The 24,729-nt window shown below is 40.2% G+C and overlaps 1 protein-coding gene across 1 annotated transcript; it reads left to right on the forward strand.

The window, feature by feature from the left end:
• Positions 1 to 17,382: 17,382 nt before the first annotated feature.
• yipf5 (Yip1 domain family, member 5) lies at positions 17,383 to 24,527 on the forward strand. Its single transcript, XM_072375013.1, has 6 exons — positions 17,383 to 17,458; positions 18,983 to 19,098; positions 19,393 to 19,565; positions 22,013 to 22,158; positions 22,545 to 22,726; positions 23,411 to 24,527. The coding sequence occupies exons 2-6, from the start codon at positions 18,992 to 18,994 to the stop codon at positions 23,571 to 23,573; spliced, it is 771 nt and encodes a 256-aa protein (XP_072231114.1). The 5' UTR covers positions 17,383 to 17,458; positions 18,983 to 18,991; the 3' UTR covers positions 23,574 to 24,527.
• The last annotated feature ends 202 nt before the right edge of the window (positions 24,528 to 24,729 follow it).

Genomic DNA, 24,729 nt, shown 5'->3' on the forward strand with positions numbered 1-24,729 from the left:
AGATAGAGCTTTAACCTGCATTTGTGGATGACACAGGGAACTGTGTTCACAGACAATGATTTTTAGCAGTGTTCCTGAAATCATGAAGTGATTTCCAATGAAAGAATCATATCTTTATGTAATGCAGTGCTGCCTGAGGGCCTGAAGATCATGAGCATCTATTATTGATTTTGGATAATCTCCCTTACACACAGAGATTATTCTACATTCTCCAAATCGCTTGATTATATTACATTGTCCTCACCAATTCCTCAGAATTCAGTTTATGTTAGACAGTGTAATGTAGCTACACAACACACAGCAGCAGCACAGCCCAAAGCTGCAGGGTAAAATCAATGCCTAAATGCTAATACTGTTGGACAAGATTGTAAAATGTGGACTTTTGGCCCTGTCCCTTATGCAAAGAGCAGAGGTGTCTCCCAATCCTCAAATCCAGGATTGCTGAACCATATGCACTTCTAAGAGACTCTGCCTCTCCTAGGTGCTCTTTAAAAATTCACTCAATCACGTTCATGACCTGTAACCAATTAACTTACTGTAATTAGTTGGAACATGTTCCTCTAAAATCTTGGTTGCTTGTCTGAATATTATTTGTTGTATTTTATTATAGCATCCATCACCCATTCATTGCATTATGACTTCCTATAGAACACTGTGAGATTGTTTTTTAATACAAAAAGCTAAATTAACTACGTTTGAAATTAGCTACAGCACAACCGCCATGAGCAAAATTAATCATACTGGATTAGCCTATTTATTTATTTTTTTTTACCGTTTACAATGATAATATAATTGATACTATAAATGGAATAAAGTAACAAGTCAGAAAAAGAAAATAAATTATAAACAGAGTGCGAGATAGAGATGGGGAAGGAGGAGAGGTATGCCTGACTGGGACCTGAGTAGTCAGAATTAGGCCATGTCCGCAGCTTCATTATAAATACAAGAACCCACTACAACCCATGCTGTGCTGCTATTTAAAGAGCAGAAGATTGACCACCTGTAAGGTTTTAAACCTGTTTGGGTTGATGCATTTATTTAGACTCGACTCTTTCTTTCCCCAAGAGCACCTGGTCTGATAGCATGAAAGCATGCAAAACACAGAGAGGGACTATCCCCAAAGCAGATAACACATCCCTTCATGAGTTTTCTGTGCTGTCACTTCAAAGCTTACCAACATAGACTGAAATGCATGTTAGTGCATTGTTGTTTGATAAGCAAACTACACTATGAGGTTTTCAAATTCCCATTTATACTTTCAGGAAGACACTGCTTTATCTTAAAACTATAACAACATATTTCTTGTATTTACAGGCTTCTACAAATCCCAGCTCATCCCAAATTCATTTCACTCTGTATACACCCAAAATGTATCCTGAAATATTGACTCCACAAGCAAAGCAACATTCATGATTTATAATCTTTACAAGATGGACACAATAACAGAAGGAAAAAAGGTATCAGTGTCTCAAAGATAAAATCATGAAGATTCCATTTTTCTACTCACAGCACAGTCATTTTCTTTCTGTGTGGTCCGCCACGATTTCAGGCCAGTCGCAGATGGTTGAAATAAATAGCATACTTCTCCCACTTCCATCTCTTATTACAGTCACACAATGTATGATGCCAGGCCTGTGATATCTGCAAGTACAGCAGGTGGACATTCAATGCATAGATTCACATGAGGTGAAGCAGGTGAGTATTTATAAGTTTGTGTTCACAGACGCTTTCACCCAAAGCGACTTACACTGGTAGGTAGGTAGGGGGTCTTGCCTAAAGATAGTACCTTTCATGCAGGGGATCTGAACCCAAGTCACCCACATGAAAGTCAGCAATGGTAAATGGTAATGGACTTGTACTTGTATAGCGCTTTTCTAGTCTAACTGACCACTCAAAGCGCTTCACTACATGCCGCATTCACCGCACTCATACAGCACGTCTTAACTACTTAATTACGTGCTTTTTCTAATCATTCATACCCCAGTGATACACTGGGAGGCAACGTGGGGTTCAGTGTCTTGCCCAAGGACTCTTCGACATGTAGCCCAGGGAAGCCAGAGTCGAACCACCGACCTTCCGATTGGTGGGCGACTGCTCTTCCTCCTGAGCTACAGCAATCTTACCCCTACACCATCCAGAGGACGGTTTGCTCTAAAAAGTTGATTTTCAGGGTCATCGTTTTATTTTGGGGGGTCAACGAGACTAGATGGACATGCTTCAGGGCTCAAACAACACGTTACTCTGTTCCTAATGTACAGCAGCTCTTATCGCCTTCTATCTATAATCCTCAAGTTAAGATCTTTTCTCTTGTGGCACTGAAGAAGCCTCTGACTGAAGACACAGTGATTCACAACTGTAAAAACATGTACTTTTTAAAAAAAAACTTGCTAAATAGGCCAATTTGCCAACCATGCATCTCCATCTGGACAGAATGTCATTGTGCACGTAGTACAAACTACACACATTCTTTTTATTATTTATGTTTCATACTCCGTTTTCAAATCTGTTTGGATGAGCTCAACAAAGTCCAAATAAAAAAGGCAAATATGAAAAACTGCAGCTCTCAGGGAAGCTCTTCACTTCCCTGTGCACCTGCAGTTGTTCAGAGCAGCTTCCAGATGCGAGTCTCTGTGATTGTGATTGGTTTCTGAAAGACAGAACATTGCTCTTGGGGAAAACAACAATACAACAAAAAAAAACATCACCTTCTGATTTTCAGTTTCTGTGACATCATTGAAGAGTTTGAGAGATCAGACTGAATTCCTTTGTCCTAGATAGAATGTAAACTCTGCCACATACGGCAGCTAAAGCAATGAGTCATCCATCTCAAATGTGTCTTCGATGACTGCTCTGTAAGCTTTTCAGCTTGTGTTAGAAGTATGAACTCGTTATCAGTCTCTCCTCTCCAATACTGATCTTCAAATATAAACCCTATGATGTCCTTTTGGGAATCAGTAACAAGTCCCAACGCCCCAGATTCTGTATCAAAACAAGGTATTTTTGGCTTTCTGCTACAGAAGTCAGATGTGCAAACTGGAGGATGTATTTCTTGATCATAACAACAAGAAATATTCACTTGGTAACTGAACAATTAAAGCTGAACCGGATTCTGAACAGGATCAGATTTCCATTTATACAAAAATTAATTCCTTCTCGCTTTGCATCTGCACCTTTCTTTATTCACTTTGTGCACAAGCACATGCAGCTTTCCCTGCTAAATCAGATTTACTGTCCTCCCTGGAGTATAACTGTTAAACAGGAAGCCCTCTAAACACTGATGGCTCTGGCAGCCAGAGCACAGCAGGCTGATAAGGGACAGACAAGTGATTCCTGGAGCCAAGATGAGTAGAAGTCAGCAAGACAGCGCTGAGAGCTGGAAAGTTGAACGTCTCAGCTTGTTTCTTGGCCTGCACACTGTCATCCACCTCACTAGGACTGACTCTGCAGGTGTCTGTGACTGTGAGTGTGTGTGCTTGGCAGTGTCCATGGTGTATCTTACAGCTAAGTCTAAACAGAGCAGGAGATGTGGAGTCCAAGCTGTTCTGAAAGGGCTTACCTTTGTGTTTTACCAATGATTTGATTATACAGGGTTGAAGCTGGATGATGACTGGATTGTTTCATTACTTTTTTGTTCTTTATTTGCATGTGGAGTAGACCCACACTGCACTTTATTGTCCTTATTGTTTAAGATGCTCCCTGATTTTTTTAGGCTACTAAGCACTGTAATTTCAACCACGTGAAATGCAACGACACTTTACTAAAATTCATTCTTCCAAGTCCCCAAAATGCTTGCTATCGTGCCTTGGTTACCTTGGTTACCTGTAAATCATAGCATTTTGTCACGCTTTGGTTTTCATTAAGCAGTAATATCAGTTGGTTAGGGTTTCAACCAAAAACTACGTGGGTAGTGGTACATCTTTAGGACAAATCTTTTCACAACATGTGTTGCACTGTTACTGGGCGCTCACACCGAAGGGGCGGGTCTTTCAAACAGCAGGCATAACAATCCATCTATATATGGGTTCCCTCTTTCACCATGGATCACACTCTGAGCAGCCTTCTTTGTGTTGCATCTGCATATTTGTGAAAGAAACGAAGGGCCCGTTGCCGTCGGTCCATCTGGGTCCATAACGTCCTGAGAAGCTCTGGGAAACTGGAGACTGCAATAATTAATTTCTCCTCATTGTTTTCCTCTCTTTCTGCCTTTTTCTGCTATTTTCCGCCTTTATTCCGCCTTCAGTGTCCAGATCGGCCCACAATTGGCTGCCGACACGTCGCTGCTCATTTGCATAAAGTTGAGCCTCTCTCAACTTTCGTCGCATCGTCGCTCCAGTCGCTCACATCGCGTCGCCAGCGTACATTGAAAATAAAAGGCAACTGGTCGCTCAAGTCGCTTTTGGTGTGAGCGCCCAGTTATGGACGCCATTTTTTCCCTTCACATGCAGTTGCTCTCACAACCTCTAGAGGCCGCACATTGCTTGTACATAATTATTGGCCACATCTGCCTGCATGAACAAACTCCCCATGAGCGCATTTTTGGGTAAGAAAACAGTTTCACCCACGTTTTCTAACGATGACTGTATCTCTGAGATGCTTTATGTTTTATATACTGTACGTTTTTAAACATTTGGAAAAAGGATAGAGTGACTGGTTAATTTAAATGGAGGCAGCCTAATTTTTTTTCTCAAAACATGCTGAAAAATGAACAATTTCTCGAAAAGTAGAAATGCAACAAAACCATTTTACCCCAATCTACAGTGCTTTACACAATAAAAATGCTTTGTGGTATTGCCACCATGTGGTTAATAGTGAGTTAACAAAGCATGGAATATGTTTTGTCTAAAATCTCAGTAAACGCTAAGGTTATAGGAACAAACCTGACGTGGGTGCAATCAGTGGATGAGTTACGTATTCATATAAATTTTGACTTTTTGTGTTTTGTGTAAACATAGTTTATTTCATTTGGTTGACGTCAAAGCCAATACATGTTGTGCTGGTAAGATACCAAAACCTGTTTGGATCGAACACATAAACTAGGGATTCAACAATTGGGAAATTGTTGGCTGATACCAATGTTTATGATAATAATTTTGCAGAAAGCCAACAGTCTATTCCAATACTTTTTTTTCCATTTTTTCTTCCTTCATAATGAGTGAAAGAATAAAATCTCCATTTTGAAAACAGCACGTATTTCAGCCCTTCATCACAATATCTTTTAATGAGAGCAAATAATTCCATACAAATATATTTGCCAGCCTTTCTTTTAACCTTTCACAGGAGAAGTATCATTACAAAAGCCCTTTTGACCTGTGAAACCTACTCAATGACTTTTCAATACCTGATTGGCCAAACAAAATGTTTGTGTGAAAAATAAATTGCCTGCTATGAAGTTCACTTATTGGTCATTTGCTGAATCTGCAGCTGCGGGCTAACTCTGTTCGTAGCTTAAGTATTAAGAAAGCTTCTGATCGTAATAAAAATAGTAAAAACCATAAAACCTTAATGCTCTCAGATACAAACAAGCTGTCAATGACCAGTTGTGGAGCAGACTAAGGTGCTGCAATGAATCTGCAAAAGCCTTTGGGCGATCATAACTTTTCTTTAAGATATACAAATTTTTCGGGTTTTATTCTTTTAATTCCACTATCATACATTTAATGCTGCAGTACTGACATATCCAGAATATGTTAGATGCCTTGATCAGCTACAAATGATTTATTTATGCTCTCAGAAAGAGCTATCCATTCTATGACTTTTGTAAAGAATGTAAGATGTGCATAGAAGTGTTACATGGCATCAGCGTGATGGGCTCAAACCTTTCCCTTCTTTAAGTCATTCACCTGTCTGAACAGGTGATATTCAGAGGATGGTGTCATGATATTTCCTAACATCTGGCCAAGTAAACTGTGGGCTTAAAGGTACTGAAACTGTTCATTCATCTACTACTCTCTGAACAATTCTGTCAAAGGTTTAGGTCAATACTCAGAACTGATAGATATCTCTTTACTCTTCAGCTGCAGGTTTGAAAGCTGACACTAAAGTGAGTAAAACCAAAAAAAGAGTGTGATTGTGTTAGACGGTATTCAGATAATATGTTAGGTTTGTTTTTTTCTTTTCTTTTCTTAATAATCTCACCAGTATCCAATGTTAAAACGTGTCCAGTGTGTGTGAAACAAAACAATAGCTAGCGTTTGATTCAATTTGCAGCATGTGGCACTCAGAGAGCAGCTGGCCAGGATCAAGTGTGGGAGTAGTTAAAGGATGGGAGGGGGTGGAGAATCTGACAGCTTCATAGCAAAGGAAGAAATCAGTGTTCATTTCTTCAGATTGTGGGCCATTGTGTACTGACTCATCTTTCCATGCAGACACCATTCGATGCAGATAAGCTGTGAGGAGATGTACATAGCAACCACAAAGTCAGACCTGTGTCAAACCAAATGCACTTCGAGGACACAAATTAATTTCCTCAAGAGAAAATTACATCCGGAACATTTCATAGTGCCCCTTGCAGCACGTTACCCAGTCCGAAAAGAAGAAAAGAAAAGAGAAAGTGGTGCTTTGTCTTTGTGTTTTGTCGAGTTAGAGGTTTTTAACACCATGAAAGAAAATTCCTATTCAAATTGTCCCAATTTAAGGCGTCTCCTGCTCTACTTTGATTTGGAAATTTAAGAATTCTTGTGAGTTTTTGTTTTTTGTCACATGTAAAACCTCTATGCTTCCAGCAAGCCTATATGCACAAGGAATTGAGGGGGTGTGTAAAATATAAAAAAGAGCAAAATGCAATTAATTGAAATCGGTTTAAATCCTATATTTTAGTAGCACAGTACCGTACAAAGACAGCATGTGAAATGTTGAGACTGAGCCTTTTTATGTCTTGGTTTTGTTTGTTTTTTGGTTATTCAAAACTCTGTGCTGAATTTGATGTGACATTTTTAAAAAAACATGACAACAGGCAAAGGGTTTTATACATAATTATTTATGAGAAAACAAAAGCAAAAGTACCTAAAACAACAGGTAAACTCAACATTTTCCTGGTTTGATAAGACAAAATGATCACAGTCACGACTGAATAAGCACTTTAGGAAATCCTGACAAGTGTCTGCATCTCTGAGGCCACTCATTGGTGGTGCACAGCACAGCAGAGATCTCCAAGCCTAAAGGGATCCTGACCCTGTTGATGTGGCAAACCATGTAGATGAGATGTTGCTAAGCATCCGCTCTCCCTCTGCCAGCATAAAGGCCATATGGGAATTTTGCGGAGGGGTAGATAGCTGTGCAGGTTTACTGCCATAGTCAGCTCTCCTGCAGTGTGCATTTCTGCCAGTGTGTAGGAGTGTTAGGGTACATGTTTGTCACAGCATAGCATATCACTCTCTCCAGGTTTTCCTGTGCTTTACTTTTGGTTGTTTGTATTAAAGAATTGTTTCCACTGGTCTTCAGCTTGTGACAAATCTCCAGAAGTTCTTTGAACTGTAAAATCCTTTTAAGGTGTAGTATTTGTTTTCACTCTTCAGCTAATACCACCAGAAATCTGCTATATATGATTTTGTACATAACATGTTCATTAAATGTGCTGCTAAATCACAGGAATTAATATGTATTAACTTTCTTATGTCATATGTACAATCACAGAATGTACACTACATGTATTTATATCTGACAGAAGACAACAAACCTACATGCCATACAGCAAAAAACAAGATAAATGAGGTGAGCTGCAGAGAAGTGCATAAATCCCTCTGTGTGCACCATAAGAATGAATAACATCTGGAGGTCTGAGAAAATGAAGGTGACAGTTGGTGACTAGAAGACGTATAATTGAACATGCGGTGGGTCTCTGCTCACTCCTGCCATCATTAATTTCCTCAAGAAAGCAGAGCATTCAGTGGGGAGTCACCATGCACAAAGAACAAGAGTCGACAGGAATTACAAGTCTTGGGGTTGGCTTGAAATCCTCCTGATTTGCACAGTGGGTGCAAATCAGGAGGATCTGCACACTTTGGTCTGTTTTTGTCATTTTCTCTTCAAAGGACTGATCACCCTCTACTGGATATGTTTGGCTTAGTAGTTATGAGCTTATTTTCTTCACTTACACAGCTCTTGTTGGCATTCAAAACAACTGGTGTAAGTACAAATCATGTAAAGGGATTTAGTTTTTCAAATAGCCCAATTACCTAAAGCAAAACATGATATGAGCATGTTTTTTATCAGGATTCTAATGTGCTTCCATAATAAAATGAAGGTTATAACAAAAATAGAGCTAATGATAATACCTAAAAAGCTGTGTAACAGAAAGCAATTATTTACAATTAATTATAAAAAACAGATCAAACTATGAAAGTGAGACATTTTAGTATTTTAGCTGGACCTTTGGAAGTGGAACGTTGTCCCACTCTTGTTCATTATAGGATTTAGTTGTTTAATTTTCTGTTTCATGAGACATGAAATGTTTTCAATTGGTGAACGATCTGGACTGCAGCTCACAGACTCTTCAACCACCAGACCATGCTGTTGCAGCATTGTCTTACTAAAATATGCAAAGTCTTCCTTGTAAAAGACATCTTCTGTTGTTTTTAAACCTATATATACACCTTTGAGCATTGATGGTGCCTGTTCCATGGGGACTAAAGCACCTCCATACCATCAGAAATGCAGACTTTTAACTGAGCACTGATAACAAGCTGGATGGTCTCTTGACTCTTCAGAACAGAGAAAGCAATGTCCATGATTTGTCCATGAGGGATTTTAAAGGTTTAAAACCTTTTTTAACAAGTTGACACAATTTCCTGAGGTTTTTATTAAAATGTATGAGACAGGCTTTTGTTAAAGTATCTGTTGGTTTGAGCATGGTGGCCCCTCTCTCACCTCTCTGAGACCAGGCTGTGTTGAGGGGCAGGGACCATGAGCAACTTGTTTCCACATCCACCCCTTCCCTTCCCTACGCCCTGGGGTTTCTACTGAGAAAGGCAACTGCTTCTCCTTATGATGACAGCAACAGCTGAACTAGCTGCAGGAGAAGAAGAATGTTTTTGAACAGAAAGTGATGTCCCCAACAGAACAGAACAACTATATCCAGAGCCAGACCTAAAACAGAAGGAAGCTCCCTAAGAGGTTCAACCAACCAGGGTTAGTTTAATGTATGTTAGTTAAGGACACACTGCTATGCTGGCTGTTGCTAACACAAGTTTGTATGATAGAGTGTGTTAAAACCTGGGCATCCGGTGTGCAATTTGATGCAGTAAACGCAAACATGATTACTCTATTCCTGTTGTCGTGCATAAAACATTTAGTTATATAAATAGATAGTACGTTACTCTCTTGAGCCAAGAAGAAAATAGTTTAGCACTGTAGGTGTAAGTAGGCAATAGATGCTAATAAACCGTGATATCTCATCAACAGTAATGGACCAAGCCGTAGATGTACACAGCTTAACTTGTAACAGTGCATGTAAAAAATAGTTTATCCACTGGCTGTTGAACCCTCTGAGGCTGGAGGTAGCTGTAAGATGCAAGTACCTCAGTACAGCTGGCAATAGAATATTTCAAAGTGATGCTGGTTTCATATGTCAAGCAGGGTGGATGCGAGCGGTTGGGGCTCAGAGTTCGAGGCTTAGTAGAGGAGGTGGGATGAACTGGAGAAGTTATGTAAGTTTACATTGAAAATCTGAACGGCTCATTGAGGGAGATAAATTCAGACCTACTCGGGCCAAAACAAAGTCCCAGGGTTATGTTTCTCCTGTGGTTTTGGGTTGAGACTTCAGACAACCAAATATATGCTCTCAAGCATATATCTCTGCACAGAAAAAAAAAATTCTATGATATGATCCCTTTCAGATTTCAGTTTGTCTGACCACAGAGCAGTTTTCCACTTTGTCTCATTTCAAATGTACATTTATCCAGAGAAGATCGTGATATCTCTGGATAGTTCCACATATGTTTAATCTTTCTATGAGAGAGCTTTACCTGGCATTTGCTGATAGCACAAATGTGAACTGTGTTCACAGTACGATCATTTCTGACAGTGTTCCTGAGCCCATGCAGAATCGTGCCTGTTTTAATGCAGTGCCGCCTGAGGACGTAGAAATCGCATGCATCCAATATTGATGTCTCCAGATTCTCTGAATCTTTTGATGATATTATGCACTGTAGATGATGGAATAATCCATTCACATTATTCCACGTTAGAAAAGCAAACTCTAAGCAATTTATTTTTCCTCTGTGATTTGTTGGGTGAAGCACAGTGGGACGACTGTACCAATGTGAATCATGTTAAGATTTTGTTTGCTATGCTTCTCAGCTAAAGTCAACATCACTAAATGGTATTGAACTATACCATACCATAGCTTACCCAATAGACTGTGTCTGTGTCCCATTATTTTCTTCAGTTATTGCATGAGAATAGTCTCAGGTTTTGTGTCAGTCTCACAGAGGAAGTGTAGGGGCTACTGTCCAAAATCGTGTACTTTTTATTCTCAACAGCCAAAGGAAGAAAGAACTCATAGAACATATCTTTATTTTTCTGTTCACAGCTTAGATTATGCATCATTGCAATAAAGCCTTGAATGGAGCAAAGGAGAGACTGATGACATGGACAAGACAGCTGTTGACGATATAGATTCCAGGTAAACAGAAGAAACTTGTGCTAAAGAAAACAATGGACCAGACTCAGTAAATAATTCCCTATAATCCCTATAGACCAGTGAGCAGTGCTGACCAACAGGTCATTGGGGTCATCAGATGGGAACCTCCTTTCATCAGTGTTTCACAACACCTCCAGGAGGTGAGACAGCGATCCCTGGGGTCCCAGAGTCACTCCCCTAATGCCAGCCATCACTGCTCCTCACACCGTAACAACCATTTTTTTCCACAGGCAGCCTTATTATCAGCTACCGCAGCCTCTCACCAACTGCACACCAGTCACAGCGGGGTGGGGATTCAAACCCTGGTTCGGGTGGGGGGTAATGAAAGTGAAGAGGGGGCCAGAGGTGGAGGCAGGACAAGACACACTTGCAGATTCAGCAAACAAACTCACCTAAACAGTCCTACAGTCACTAAAAATGCCAGCAAAAACAAGGCCATAAAGGCCAACTCACCTAAAATGGCCGCCTGGTTTCAAAAGGCTCACACCCTCCACTTAAATACATCCTAGATTTCTTCCTTGCTTCATCCAAGAGTCTGTTTGCCCTAAGTGCTCCCCATGCTGGGCCCCCTGCTGGGCCCCCTGCTGGACCCCCTGCTGGGCCCCAAGCTACTATTGCTTCTTCTGATCTAAATCCACTGACTGGACTTTACTGCCTCACCTGACACTTCCTTTACTATTTTTCTCACACTCTGTCCACTCACACCCAACTCCCTCAACAATGAGACAACAGACTTTGCAACAAATCCTCTACAACCTACCTCCACTGGACAGATCCTAACTTTCCATCCTCGCTGCTCTGCTTCTGGCCCTAACTCCACATACCTAAGCTTTTTCCTTTCATATGCTTCTACTACTAAGTCTTCCAAACAGTCAGCTCTATGAAATAGACTCTCATTCTACTCCTAGACCATAAGACTATATCAGGATTGCATCTCCCAATCACAAGCGTCCTCTAAGCGGCTTTCCCTTCTTATTGTCTTATTAACTTTCTCCCTGTGTTGAACAAACTGAATTGCCATTCTCTTCACCTTAGACCCTCCTAAATTTACCTGCCTTCATTTATCTTCAATACCTGCAGCTAAGCTTCTTAATACTTGGTTATGTCGCCACATATAGCAGCCTTGTGACAGACTAACCTCACAGTCTGACAAACTATGCCTGAGAGTTGCAGTACCTGAACATAACGAACTTAACGAGTCTCTATTTACCCAGAGTTTTACATAAAATCATATCTGTTTTCAAACAGAAGAAATGGAATATGGAGGAACTTTGGAAATATCTTATCCAAAATGTATTTCAGTAAGCATGTGAGTGACGTTTCTGTTAATAAGTTGTGAAAATAAGTAAGTGAGTACTATGCAAAGTTTTAGGAACCCATTGAGATTTGATCCCTCAAATGCTACCTCAAATATATATAAGGCCTGAAACAAAACCTAGTCCAAACAATCAGCACCCATGAATTGTTGCCAGTCAGTTGCTCAGAACAGCTGCCTGGCAACAATTCATGGGTGCAAAGTAACTGTTACCTCAGTCCAGTCCATAATGTAACTATAAAAATGATAGAAATAGTAGAGGTCAAGCTGAGGTCTGAAAAACTACGACAACTGTCCAAGAGAATAGCTGTGATTGTTGCAAAGATAAATGAAAATATCTTTATAACAGCAAGAGAACTTCAGGATGCAGATTTTGCAGACTCTGGAGTGATGGTGTACTGAAACTGACACAAACACGACCTTTATGCAAGTGTGAACTGAAGAAATCATATGTTGCATCCTCATCACAAAATTCATCCTTAGACATCTGATAATTAACATCTAAACAAGCAATGAACAGCATTATGTTTCATGGAAAACAGACGCAAAGATTTATGAAAACACACCTCTCAAACTATAAAGTAAAGGGTACATCGCTCATGCTTTTAGTTTGTGTTTGTGGCACAAAGAAAATTTCACTGGGAGAGGAAAGGATGGATTTAATGAAACACCATTCACTCTGAAAGCAAACTTCACACCTGTTAAAAGCTGAAGATGAAAAGAGGATGGCCTTTGCAACACAATAGTGATCCTAAAAATGCTTCAAAATCCCTGATAGAGTATAGACAGACAGACCTCCCAAGACAGCCCACAAACCTCACAGGTCTGGCAGACAGCTGAGAGAAGAACTGACAAAAATCCCCCGTAAAAGAACTGAAAAACTCCTACGTGGTCGTGAGACTTTCCCAGGGGCATGTTCCTAAGTATTGTCCATAACAGATGTCCAAACTTTCTCACTGAAAGCCATTGTATGCAACCTTGTTATATTGATTGAATATGAATTTTTGGGACTATGCATACATAAAAACATGGTAATGTACTTACCAAAATTAACATTGCAGTATTATTGAGGTACTTGTAGAGAAGAAACCTGAAAATTTGCTGATTAATTTTCTATTTAAATGTACTTATTTCTTCACACAAGATATCGCTGATCTTCAAACAAATTGGTCCAGGCATCAGCCTCAGTTCTGAGACCGATCTTTGATCCTTGCATCACTGATTCTACAAAAACAAAAAGAAATTCTCTCTGACACGCTGTAACAAAATATTGCAGCATCTTCTCACTGAATGGACTAAAACTAACTTATGCCTTTCATAATATCTCTCAATGAAGTTTCTCTGTAAAGCAGTCATGGAAACTGAGGCCATTTTCACACATGAATAATTGAGATTTTCAGGAGAAAGTACAAACAATTTGATCTGGTCTTTTTCTGCGGTTGCTGTTCACATCATTGACTGTTTTTATGGTCATGGTTCATATGAGCACATCACAGCAGGAGGCATTTTATGAGTTAATTATAAAATGAACACCTCTAAGATACATAAAGCCTGCATTTGGAGGTTGAAGCAGTCGGGCATGGAGCTACAAACACAAATGTCAAGCCAATCTACCGACCTTCAGTGCTGTCCCAACATATGATGACTTAACTTGACTTTGAAATTTCAATTTGTGATTAAGTAATTGTTTCATTGAGCTTTTGGTCTCGTTGCTGTTTTATACGTTACAAACTACATGGTTAAAGAAATTCAAAAACTGTGCGGGAATATCAGGAAAATGTCATGGTTTGCATTAAAACATACACAGCAATAAAGTATTGCATCAAAATATTGCGTTTCCAAGGATACTGGCTTCTAAGTGCCATCCCTTTGGCTAAATACACAAAACATGTTGAACACACGAACCAGATACTGATATACATCTCAGTTCACGTATTCACGTGAGACCAGGCTGCACGTTTCGCAGCAAACGGAATCACAACAACCATACCTGAAATAAAAGTTAAAAAAGCTGAAAGGTGAAACTCCGGGGGTTGGATGTGAGGTTAGAATCGAAAAAGACGGGTAAAACATGCATCATTTTATACTGTAATATGAAACTTTTTTGGAGCCCTTTAAGTCAGTTTTGACAGGGAGAACACTCGTGGGTTGACTGGTGCTGTCCCTGATGCCAGCCCGAGGCTGGACTGAAAATAATGGCAGATCAGGATTCCTTCCGTAAGAAAGGCAGAAGTCCTACACCCCAGCATTTGCCTCTCAGTTCAGAGTCAAAGGCCTTCATGAAATCGCACATAACTGTGTACTTTTGATCAGGTATGGAAACTATGCATCGAGATCTCGCTGAAAATCATTTCTGATAGAAATCATGCGCATTCTCATTCGTTGACTGTTTGTGGATAATCCATATGTTCTATCATCTGTTGATTTCCTCTAAATTAATTAAATACAACAAAAAATCCATTCTATTTTTCAATAAAAGTTAACTTTTTTACATCATCGGAGTTGAACTCTAATTGTTCTATTTTCGTCCTGTGTCCATTTTTTTTAAGTATTGCTGATATTTATCACATTCCAGGAGATACATCGTCCCGTTGACTATCACTTTGGTAGAACTTTTAAATCTCAAGTGGATGGAAATCTCACAAACTCCTCAGCTGTGGATTGTTATTTCAGAGCTCATGCTGCTCATTCACAGAGTGAACATGCCAACGGATTCATGATATGCGCTGCAGTCACATCGGTGGGGCGGCAGCGAGTTGAATTAGACTAATTAAAGGAGGTTCATCTTGTTTTTTGAAAGCATGTGCCTATGCAGCAGTGTGTGTGGTTTACTGTAAGTTCACTCATATGCTGAATATTTAGAGGGTGGAGAATTATCTACCATCTGCATATGTTTTGTGCAGAGCGGCACACATTGTCCTTGATGTCGTGGAGGCAGTGAGAGAAATCTTTCATTGAGGATACAGCGGGTGGTTGGAGATAAGGGGCTGCTCCAATGGAGAAAATTTCTGTGGTTTAATCCACTCATCCACCCAGTGACAGAAGGATTACAACAGACGTTATATTAAAGAAGGCAATTATGACAGAATATGGCAATACACTGCCCTAAATTCAATTACCCTCACTGACACTTTTCAATTTTCTTTAATTAAGTGGATTAAGAAGGAAAATGAGTTTTTCAAGTATAAGAATGATTAAAAGTCTAAAGAAAGATGAGAGGCAATGAAGAGGAAACGGTTCATTTCTACTCATGATTAGTCATGGGTCTTTGCTGTTAGTATTCATGTTTCATGCGTCAAATTGAATTTGTTTACCCTGAGACAGAGAAATTATCTATGTCAAGTCTGCACAGTTGTCAGGATTGCTGAAGCTATATTTACCATTTTTTTCTGCCTCTTTGTGTTTTTTGGGGGGAGGAAACTCGCATCCTTTCTCACCCAATTGTTTTCACAGTTGTCTTTGTCTGTCCTCACATAAAAAAGTTACCAGCTATTAAAATTTCATAGAACTATCGTGTCACAAGCCATTTAACCATCAAAAAAGGACAGAATCTATTTGCAAAAGTTGCATCCAACAGATTTCGCCTGGCATGCAACTTTTCTCTGGTGGAACTTTGATGAGGCAACATATTTGTTTAGCAAATATCAAAATGTTTTCTTCACCAACATCCAGAAGTTGGGCAAAGTCTTTATGTCAAAGATGTGTCTCTTTTTTCTGCGTGGAATATTTTCTTAAGTGTCATTCTGTAAAGAATTTTGTAACTGCAAGTCAGGATGGAGGAAAGTCTTTCTTTGTTTCTTTATATGCTTCTATGGTTGCAAATAGTGTTTCTGATTAAGCACAGAGGCTTGCAATATGCTGCTTTTTTCTGGTTGTGGGTAGTTCTGGGTAAGTGAAACTTTTGACAACTGCTTATATGAATTATCACCTAAATTTCTATATACTTTGCTGATCTTGTTGGAATTTTCTCTTGCAGCACTTCTCTTATATTCTTTTAATTTTAGAAATACAGAGATGGCAGTAACAGTTGGAGGGGGATCTTCATTTTTCTTTTTTTTTGTTGTTATTCTTCACTACCTTTTTGTACTTTTCAGTGTCTTACAGTTCAAACCTACATCTGGGATTCTGCCTTTAGCTCTCATATCCTACTTTTCTCACTTGCACTAGATGTCATGGGTCCATTACTTTGCATTATCTGTATTATCAAAGTGGGTTTATCCACCCACAGAATTTCATGGCAGTGCATTTCTCTTGCACATGCAGAGTGATTGATCTCCTCCTCTGCTTTCCGTCTAAAGAGTCTACCTTTGTTCTTCCCAGGAGCCGAGTGCTTGTCCTCCATTAATAATCTGTCCTCTATCTCTTTTTTGCAACCATTATTAGACCTTGGTTTTCTCAAACTGCAACTCAGAACTCAATAGAGTCTAATATCATAGTGTGAGCAAAACAGACTGAAGTCTGTTGAGTTCATGATGTAACAGATATTTTCTTTGTAAATTGAATGAGGGTTTTGTTTGTTCGTATTTGTTTATTTATCACAGTTGAAAAATTCAGAAAACATGCTCTTTTGGTGCTTTATCTGAGTTTGAATTCCAAATTGTATGCATAACTATCAAAAAACATTCAATGATCTGTTGTATATGTTAGTTGAAAATCTAATCTTTTGTTTGGTGAATGTGAATGTAATTTTCTTTAGGGTTATCTGTTGGGGTCTCAGGACATTATTTCTACCTTTATATAACCGTTTACATAATCACTGCTTCTTGAAAAACAAATCTAAAAAGAAATAACGTTTCAAAATGAAGCAATTCAATTAAATTCAATTAAATTTGATCTATATAGCGCCAGATTACAACAATTGTCATCTCAAGGCACTTAAGTAATATAGTCCAATTCAAGCCAATTGGAATTCAATTCATTGTAATCATAATCCAATTAATTCATATAGAGCCAATTCAAAAAATAATATCCTAGCTAAGGAAACCAACAGATTGCACCGAAACTCCCGTCCAATCTCCCGTCCTGAGCGTGCCTGTGGCGACTGTGGAAAGGAACGACTCCCTTTAACAGGAAGAAACCTCTGGCAGAACCAGAACCAGGAAGAAACCTCTGGCAGAACCAGAATCAGGAAGGGTGGCCATCCGCCTCGACCAGCTGGGGTTTGAGAAGACAGACAAGAGGGAAAAGATGGTGGAAAAACACCATAACGCCATTCAAATGATACCTGCTGGAACAGGGAAACACAAGTTAATAACCACAATAATGTCACATGTACATAAAATCAATTGAGAAATTAAACAGGGGGCAACAGGACTGCACAGAAGAAAGCAGGCAATGCGATACCACAATTTGCCTGCAGATGGCGCCAAAGTTTCTGCAACGCGTTATGGCCCTAACGACCTTCCGTCGGCTACGTATCATCCCGGAAGCTTTACCCCTCTCCTGACACGTAGCAACCGAAGTCAAGTTGGCAGGGCTCTGTGTAGACTTGTCCAGCGTCACAGGTAAGACTGTGGGTTATGATATTGTCACAGTATGAAAATAGCGGCTTTGTATGAACATTTAGATAGACTAATGAAGCCACTTTTGGCATTTTGTGCAACATTTATGATTTTAGGTCTCTGCGGCTGTTGGCTGGCTAGCTTTAGCTAACAAACAAGATGCAGAGTGAACGCTACGTATCATCTTAAAGATTAATGTATTTGTTGCTGCTTTTTGACAATTAAGTTATCCTTCTAGGTTGTGTTCGTTGTCTAAACATAGCATAATAGGTCAACTTGATAGTGATAAATTAATAATAAAGTTGGTTTTGTCTGGGAAGCTGGTAGCTCTGTTTGAGGTAGCTAACGGCATCCTAATATAAGCTAATTAGCTCAGTTAGTGTCACTCTCATCGTTAACTCATGGTAAGTAAACATGGATATTCAGAATATCTTATACGAGGGAATGAGTTACTGGTTATAACCATTTGGCTAATGCGCATAGGCATACAAGCTGTATCTTGGTTTTATTTTCTTTTTTAACGATTCGCAGTGTACAACGCAGTAAACATTACTTCAACGATGGAAAGATCCATCAGTATCAGTATGTACTTGACTCTAATTTGAAGGTATTCACATCCAAACTGGATTTGAAGGAATTAGGAACTCCTTTGTATGTTGAAACCACTTCCGCAAGAGCTAGAATGTGATCAAATGCGTTAATTTAGCCATATATATAATGGTCCAATTTAACAGATTCTGCAAATCTGTTAATCTGCCTTTTAGCTTTGTCGTCAGCAGTTGAAATTACGCTCAGTTGGGTTTAGCTTGGCTGTTGCAGATCATGGATCATCGTATTTGTATTGTGAAGCTTCGCCCAACTTTGAAATAAAATTATATCGGTATCTCTTTAATACTCCAAATAATTTCTGTGGCTGCTCCTGTTTTCTTCTACATCATCAGTAAATACTAGTGACCCAGACCTACTGCTTCCACATGTTTTACAAAGGATCTTGGTGGCTGTACTGTATGACAAACCCTCCGTATTTGCCTTCATATAGTTTCCTCTTTACAGATTTGCTCTTTGTGTTCTGAGGGAAGATATCTCACGTGACAATGAAACAGTTTTTGATGCAATCGTCCAAGAAGATGGTTCTAGATATTAAAAGCTGTTTCTCCTAAACCTGTCCCTCAGTTTTGAGCTGAAAATAATACAAAAATAATTAAATCATTCTATAAAGTTCTAATTGTTGTTTCTGCATCAGACATTAACGTTGAACAGTTATCTCTGTGCTAACTTTATCATGACAAAGTCACTGTTTTGACGGTAAGAATGTAATTTTTCACACCTCTGGTCCTGTTTCATTGCCTTTTCTGAATTGCATATGTTGGGTTTTTAGTTGGACTACCACATAGCATAATGGTACTTTATGTTATACCATTACATAAGGATTTACCGTGCCTGTATGTATTTAACATGTCTTTTAACATGTTGTTTCTTTTATTTCTTTTTCTAAAGTGGTGACTTTTGTTCCTTTTCTGCCAACAGACTGAGAAAATGTCAGGGTTTGACAACTTGAACACGGACTTTTACCAGTCCAGCTACAGTGTAGATGACCAAAGCCAGGGTGGCTATGGCTACACCAACACTGAAAACCCCTACAAGTAAGAGAGTGGTTCTTAACTGATTCTCCCTCAGTTGTTGACCCATTAACGACTCTGTGTGCCATTTCAAGAGCTAAAAACTATTTTTTCCTACCTGTGCCTGCACCATACTTCACCTCTTAAGTATATTAATTTAGATGGACTAAGTGATGATTAGGGATTGCAAATTACATCTTAACAGTCTTTGCTATGTGTTATGTTCATGTAAATTAGTTTTAATTAAAAGTGGAAATTAGTTGTCTTTAAAAATGAATTTAATGCACCATCTGTGATGTGACGATACCTTTTTTCCAGGCCATACGGTCAGTATGATTACTCTCAGCCAATGGGCTACTCTTCACCAGGAATGATGCAGCCCCAGCAGGCATATACAGGACAAATCTTTCAGCCCACGCAGACCTACACTCCATCTGCATCACAGTCCATGTACAGTAACAGCTTTGATGATGAGCCGCCCCTGCTAGAGGGTAAGTGAACCACGACCTGAAGGTTACAGCCTCTATGTTTTGGAAACCTGTTTTTTCTGTGTTTTTCAGAAAAACTGCAATCAAGCTGGCAGTTGTTAATATTATTAGTTGGACTGTAAAAATCCCTTGATACTGATATCTATTTGAATGCATTGCACCACAGTCAGTGGGTTTACATGATGAGATTAACTGGATTACAGCTACAGTTGGGTTCTGCTCCTTATCTGAGGGTAATTATTCTTGGATATATGGCGGTGAATGAATGGAATCACTGGCACAAAGCGTGTCATACCCCGGCACGATAGGTGGCGCTGTCCCCATTTCAGCTATCGCTAATAGAGCCACTTCCTGTTGACGTCTTCACCGCCAACAACAACAAACTCAGGCATTCAGAAAGATGGCGAACGCAGAGCGAGATGAAGCTGCGTCCCTCTCCATCTGTGATGAGCTGGTTATGGCACAGACGATGCACAACGGCGCATTCTCCATCGCCTTGTTTCTTTCTGACAACAACAATAATATCGTCTCCTTCCACTTCCGGGTGATGATCGTGGGAAAAAATCTGGAGCATGTGCAGAACGCTCGATCCGATCCACTGTCGTCTACGTGCACGTTCAGTGCACGTTTGGATCGAGTTATCTCGGGGTCTTAGTTCGATCGTGAGTAACCCGATCCGATCCGATTTCTTGTCAGATTAAGGTTAGATTTTGTTGCACTGGGTTAAAGTTTTGCTGCTTGAGTAGATTTTCTTTGTACTTCGGACACATTTCAACACCTGATATAATGAGTAACGCTGACAATGGAAAAGTGAGCAGCTGATTGAGCTTTCCAAATGCCAACTAAAGCCTGAAAAAAGACCCCAGATGAGCAGGAGAGGAAATGCCTGGGCTGTTGTACGGGAGCAAGACCAAGAAGTGGGTGGAGTAAGTTTAGACCAACACTTGATCTTAGTGAGGAATGTGAGATCACAAGCAGATATGATGGTGAGGACACCACAGACCCACGTTTCCCATCTCTGTTACACTTCCAGCCTTTAAACAGTTTGTCAAGTGCTCCATGGAGAAAATAAAATGTTTGTGTTATTCTATACAGTAACGGGATGCTTTTAGGCCTCAGAGTGGAATGGGCTATGAGCCTATGGGCTATGAGCCTATGGGCTATGGGCTATGAGCCTATGGGCTATGAGCCTATGGGCTATGAGCCTATGGGCTATGAGCCTATGGGCTATGAGCCTATGGGCTATGAGCCTATGGGCTATGAGCCTATGGGCTGAGACTGCAGCTTCAGATGGTGGCAGCCTCAGGATCCTGAAGTCCTGTGAGTTATTTGGGATTCTACGGCAGCTCTTCAACCAAAGAGTCAGGAGAAAGTTCCAGTGTTATGGAAGACTTTCTGTCTTGCTCCAGTACCCAGAAAATGCCTCCCATCTGTCCTCAGTGACTACAGACTCACGTCTGTAGGCATGTGAACACCTTTCAGGACCCGTTACGGTTTGCTTGTAGTCCTTGGGTAGGTGTGGAAGGTGCCTCCATCCACCCGCTGCAGTGAGCCGTCTCTCATCTGGACAAAGCAGAAAAGATGCTGCAATCATTTACATTTATTTTGTTTCTTTCATATTTTACCATTTACAGACTCAAAGTAATCAAATATTATACTATTCACAAGCCTCTGTAATGCTTACTTAAGGAGAGGCACCAATGGGGTTCCTCAAAGAAAAAAAGATCCATTTTGTTCTTGAAATCGGTTTTGCTGTTTCACTTTGAGAACTTCAGCCAAGGAGCTGTTAAGGCATGAAATTAGACTTTCAGTCACCAGAATGGAAGAATGTCAAAGCTCCAAGAACGGCTGAAAAAACCAAAAGGCTGATTAACTGCCAAAGTGTTTGCATAATCAGCAGATGTGACTTCAGTTTTCCCTCCTGAAGGGAGCCGCCGTACATTTCACCACAGGACTCTGAAAACGTGAAGAAAAAGGTAGTTTAAGGCAGAAAAAATAAAGCGCAGTAAGTTATTATCACTAAGAAAAGCTCTGCGACTGTCACATGAAGTCATTTCCACACCCTGGGCATCATCTTCCTTAAAGTTTTTACTTTGTGTAGAAATGGTCGTGACCCCCAGCAGCCATGTTCTTTACTCTCAGTAGCATTCTTAACCTGATTTGCCCTAAACTGAAAATAAGCAGCAGGTTTTATTCTAAAGCAGCCAGAAAGTAGCAGATGAGGCTGTACTGACTGGCATGTCGTATGACTCCGATCCTGTCCTGCTTTTTACCCGTGAGACGCTCTTCAGGACCACACAACTACAGAAAGATTTGCATATACTATTTGTAATTGCATCCCTGTCTTACCTTGTCTGATACCTTTTTCTTCAACACCTGTGTAGTTATAGATCTGCCACTCTTAATGCATGATTTTATTTCCTGTGTGTGTGTTTGGCTCTTTGTTTTAGAGTTGGGAATCAATTTTGACCACATCTGGCAGAAGACTCTGACAGTGCTCCATCCAATGAAAGCAGCAGATGGCAGCATCATGAATGAGACGGACCTGGCTGGACCCATGGTCTTTTGTTTGGCCTTTGGGGCGACACTTCTTCTGGTAAGAGGTGGACAGCCGCACATTGTGTAAAAGAAATTGTCGTTTTTGTGCAAACCCTGACTCCAAACCAACATGTTTTATGGAAGTTTGACTTTATGTGCTGCAGTTGAAAATGAGACTTTTGTCAGAAACAAACAGGTTTTGATGCATTTGGCTAATTGTAAGCAGAAATTCTAACACTGATGGACAAGTCTGTACCGAAAATAACAGTTAAGTGACTCATAAGCCAGAAGTACAGAACAACTCGAGTGTCCCATTACTTTTAAATCGCTGCACTCAGCACTTTGATTCGTTCATTCATTTCAAACTGAATGTGCTGAAGTCAGGAGCCTGTTACCGACCAAACCCCTGAACGTCCATATCTACATCTTCTTTTTCATTTCCAGTCGGGTAAGATCCAGTTTGGTTACGTGTACGGCATCAGTGCGATTGGCTGCCTCGGGGTGTACTGCCTGCTCAACCTTATGAGTATGACGGGGGTGTCTTTCGGCTGTGTGGCCAGCGTGTTGGGATACTGCCTGCTCCCCATGATCCTCCTCTCCAGCTTCGGAGTCCTCTTCTCATTACAGTGAGTACACATCAGAATGGTTACACTAATGCATGAAAGTGTAGCCCTTAAGTCTCGCTGTAACAGTTGCTCATAGATCACATATTGGGCTCTGCGGTGTTGAAACAAAGATTGAAACAAAACCCTGTTTCACCGCCATTTATGGGGCTCAGCTTTCTCTGAAAGTCAGCTGACTTGGTCTCTGAAATACCTAACAGTAACTAAAATGGTGAAGTTGAGTTTTCCGTGTGACATAATATGTCAATTTGTTGCTGAAAGAGGAACCAATGAGACGATGGATAAAAATCAAATGACAAGCATTTAGAAAGAACCACGGCTGTCACGGTCGCTTCTTCTTTGATGCTGTTGGTATATTTAGCAACATTTTACCTTTCAAGCCTGGACTGAGAACGCCTCATGTCAAGTTTCAAGACGCGTAAATCATCATGTTTTAAAATTACACCCTGAGGTTCACCCTCTCAAATGAGTTTTATTTCAGGACCTGATGAATAAAATGGTTTTGTTGGACCTTCTCATGCTAGTTTTGTGCTAATTAGCCATACGAAAATGGAAGCAGAAGTCTGGTGAAAGAGATCATTCAGGTCCATTGTGATAACAAATGAATACACTACATTGTAAAAATTGTGTGGCGATAACTGTTAAATAGTCATGGCTAACCTGCTGATTCCCCCTTCTTCTCTGTAGGGGTATGATGGGAATTATACTAACGGCTACAATCATTGGCTGGTGCAGTTTCTCGGCCTCGAAGATCTTCATCTCAGCGTTGGCCATGGATGGGCAGCAGTTGCTGGTTGCTTACCCCTGTGCTCTGCTCTACGGGGTCTTTGCACTCATCTCTGTCTTCTGAAAAATGACCACTGAGCAACAGTTAAAAATAACTGCTCCCCCAGTTTCTGTAATTTCAGTCTAATTAGCGTCAGTGTAATTAGTGTAATTATTGGCTAATTACACAGTTGCTACAGAAAAAAGGAGCTCTGGTCTGAAGCGACACCTCAGATTTTTCTTTTTTTGCTCTTTCCTTTTAAAAGCCCCCCCACCTCTCACCACATTCCAACTTGACCCTCTGGAAACCGGAGCGATCGTGTCACTCGCAACTCCTCTGCACCTGGCGAAAACTAACCCCTGGGGACCACGTCTGGCTTTACACGGCATGGTACAGTTCCATGATTTTGAGGAGATGAAGGGGAAAGTTGCGAGCAATAACAAAAGTTCACTTAACGGAGAACATTTAGATTGGACACAGCTGGGAAAGACACTGCAGTTTCTGTGAGAAATGCCACAAATCATGATTTTTTTTTGCTGTTGCCTTTTCTGGCAAGCGCCCACAGATTCTACGACAGCAAGGCAAACGGAAACATCCGCTTTGATTCTGCTCGGGACTACAGCAGCTTCTTTTTCTCCCAGAGGGTATCTCCTCCCCAACATCCCGTTTTATGTAGGACTGAGGAGCTCTGAACCCCAGCATCTGCCCCAGAAGGAGAGCTGCTCTGCTACATCCTCTCACATGTTTTATTTGATCCTCCAAGGTTCGTTTTGAGTTTTGATGCCTTTTCAGGAAGACAACTACAGTTTGGACCGAGGCGTTGTCCTAATCATCCAAAAAAAAGCAAAAATATGATCAGAATTTGAAAGGTGATAGTCGGATATATGTCTGGGTGCAGACCTTTCTGTAGGTTTTTGTTTTTGTTAAAAATTCATTCCATTTCTTTAACCTTAATTTTAAAGACTGGCTTTGTACGCTTTGATGTGTCATATGTTGTTTATGTCCTCTCATGCACATTAAAGTTGTTTTTGAAGGTTATCTGCCTTGTGATTAAATGGTACATTGCGTGATCAAGGTAAAGTAGAGCACCAGAGGCTACCGCGAGGAGTCAGTATTTTAAACTTAATCACAGCTCTCGGCAGCTTTTATAATGGCTGCTCGGGAGATCAAAGGAAGTGCTCTCAATGACCCTGTTTTTTATTTAAACCTTTTAGAGTCCTGATGGAAGCCGGTGGAAGTG

Source organism: Leuresthes tenuis, unplaced genomic scaffold (genome assembly GCF_036924035.1).
Source record: "Leuresthes tenuis unplaced genomic scaffold, fLeuTen1.0.hap1 SCAF_21, whole genome shotgun sequence".
NCBI lineage: Eukaryota > Metazoa > Chordata > Actinopteri > Atheriniformes > Atherinopsidae > Leuresthes > Leuresthes tenuis.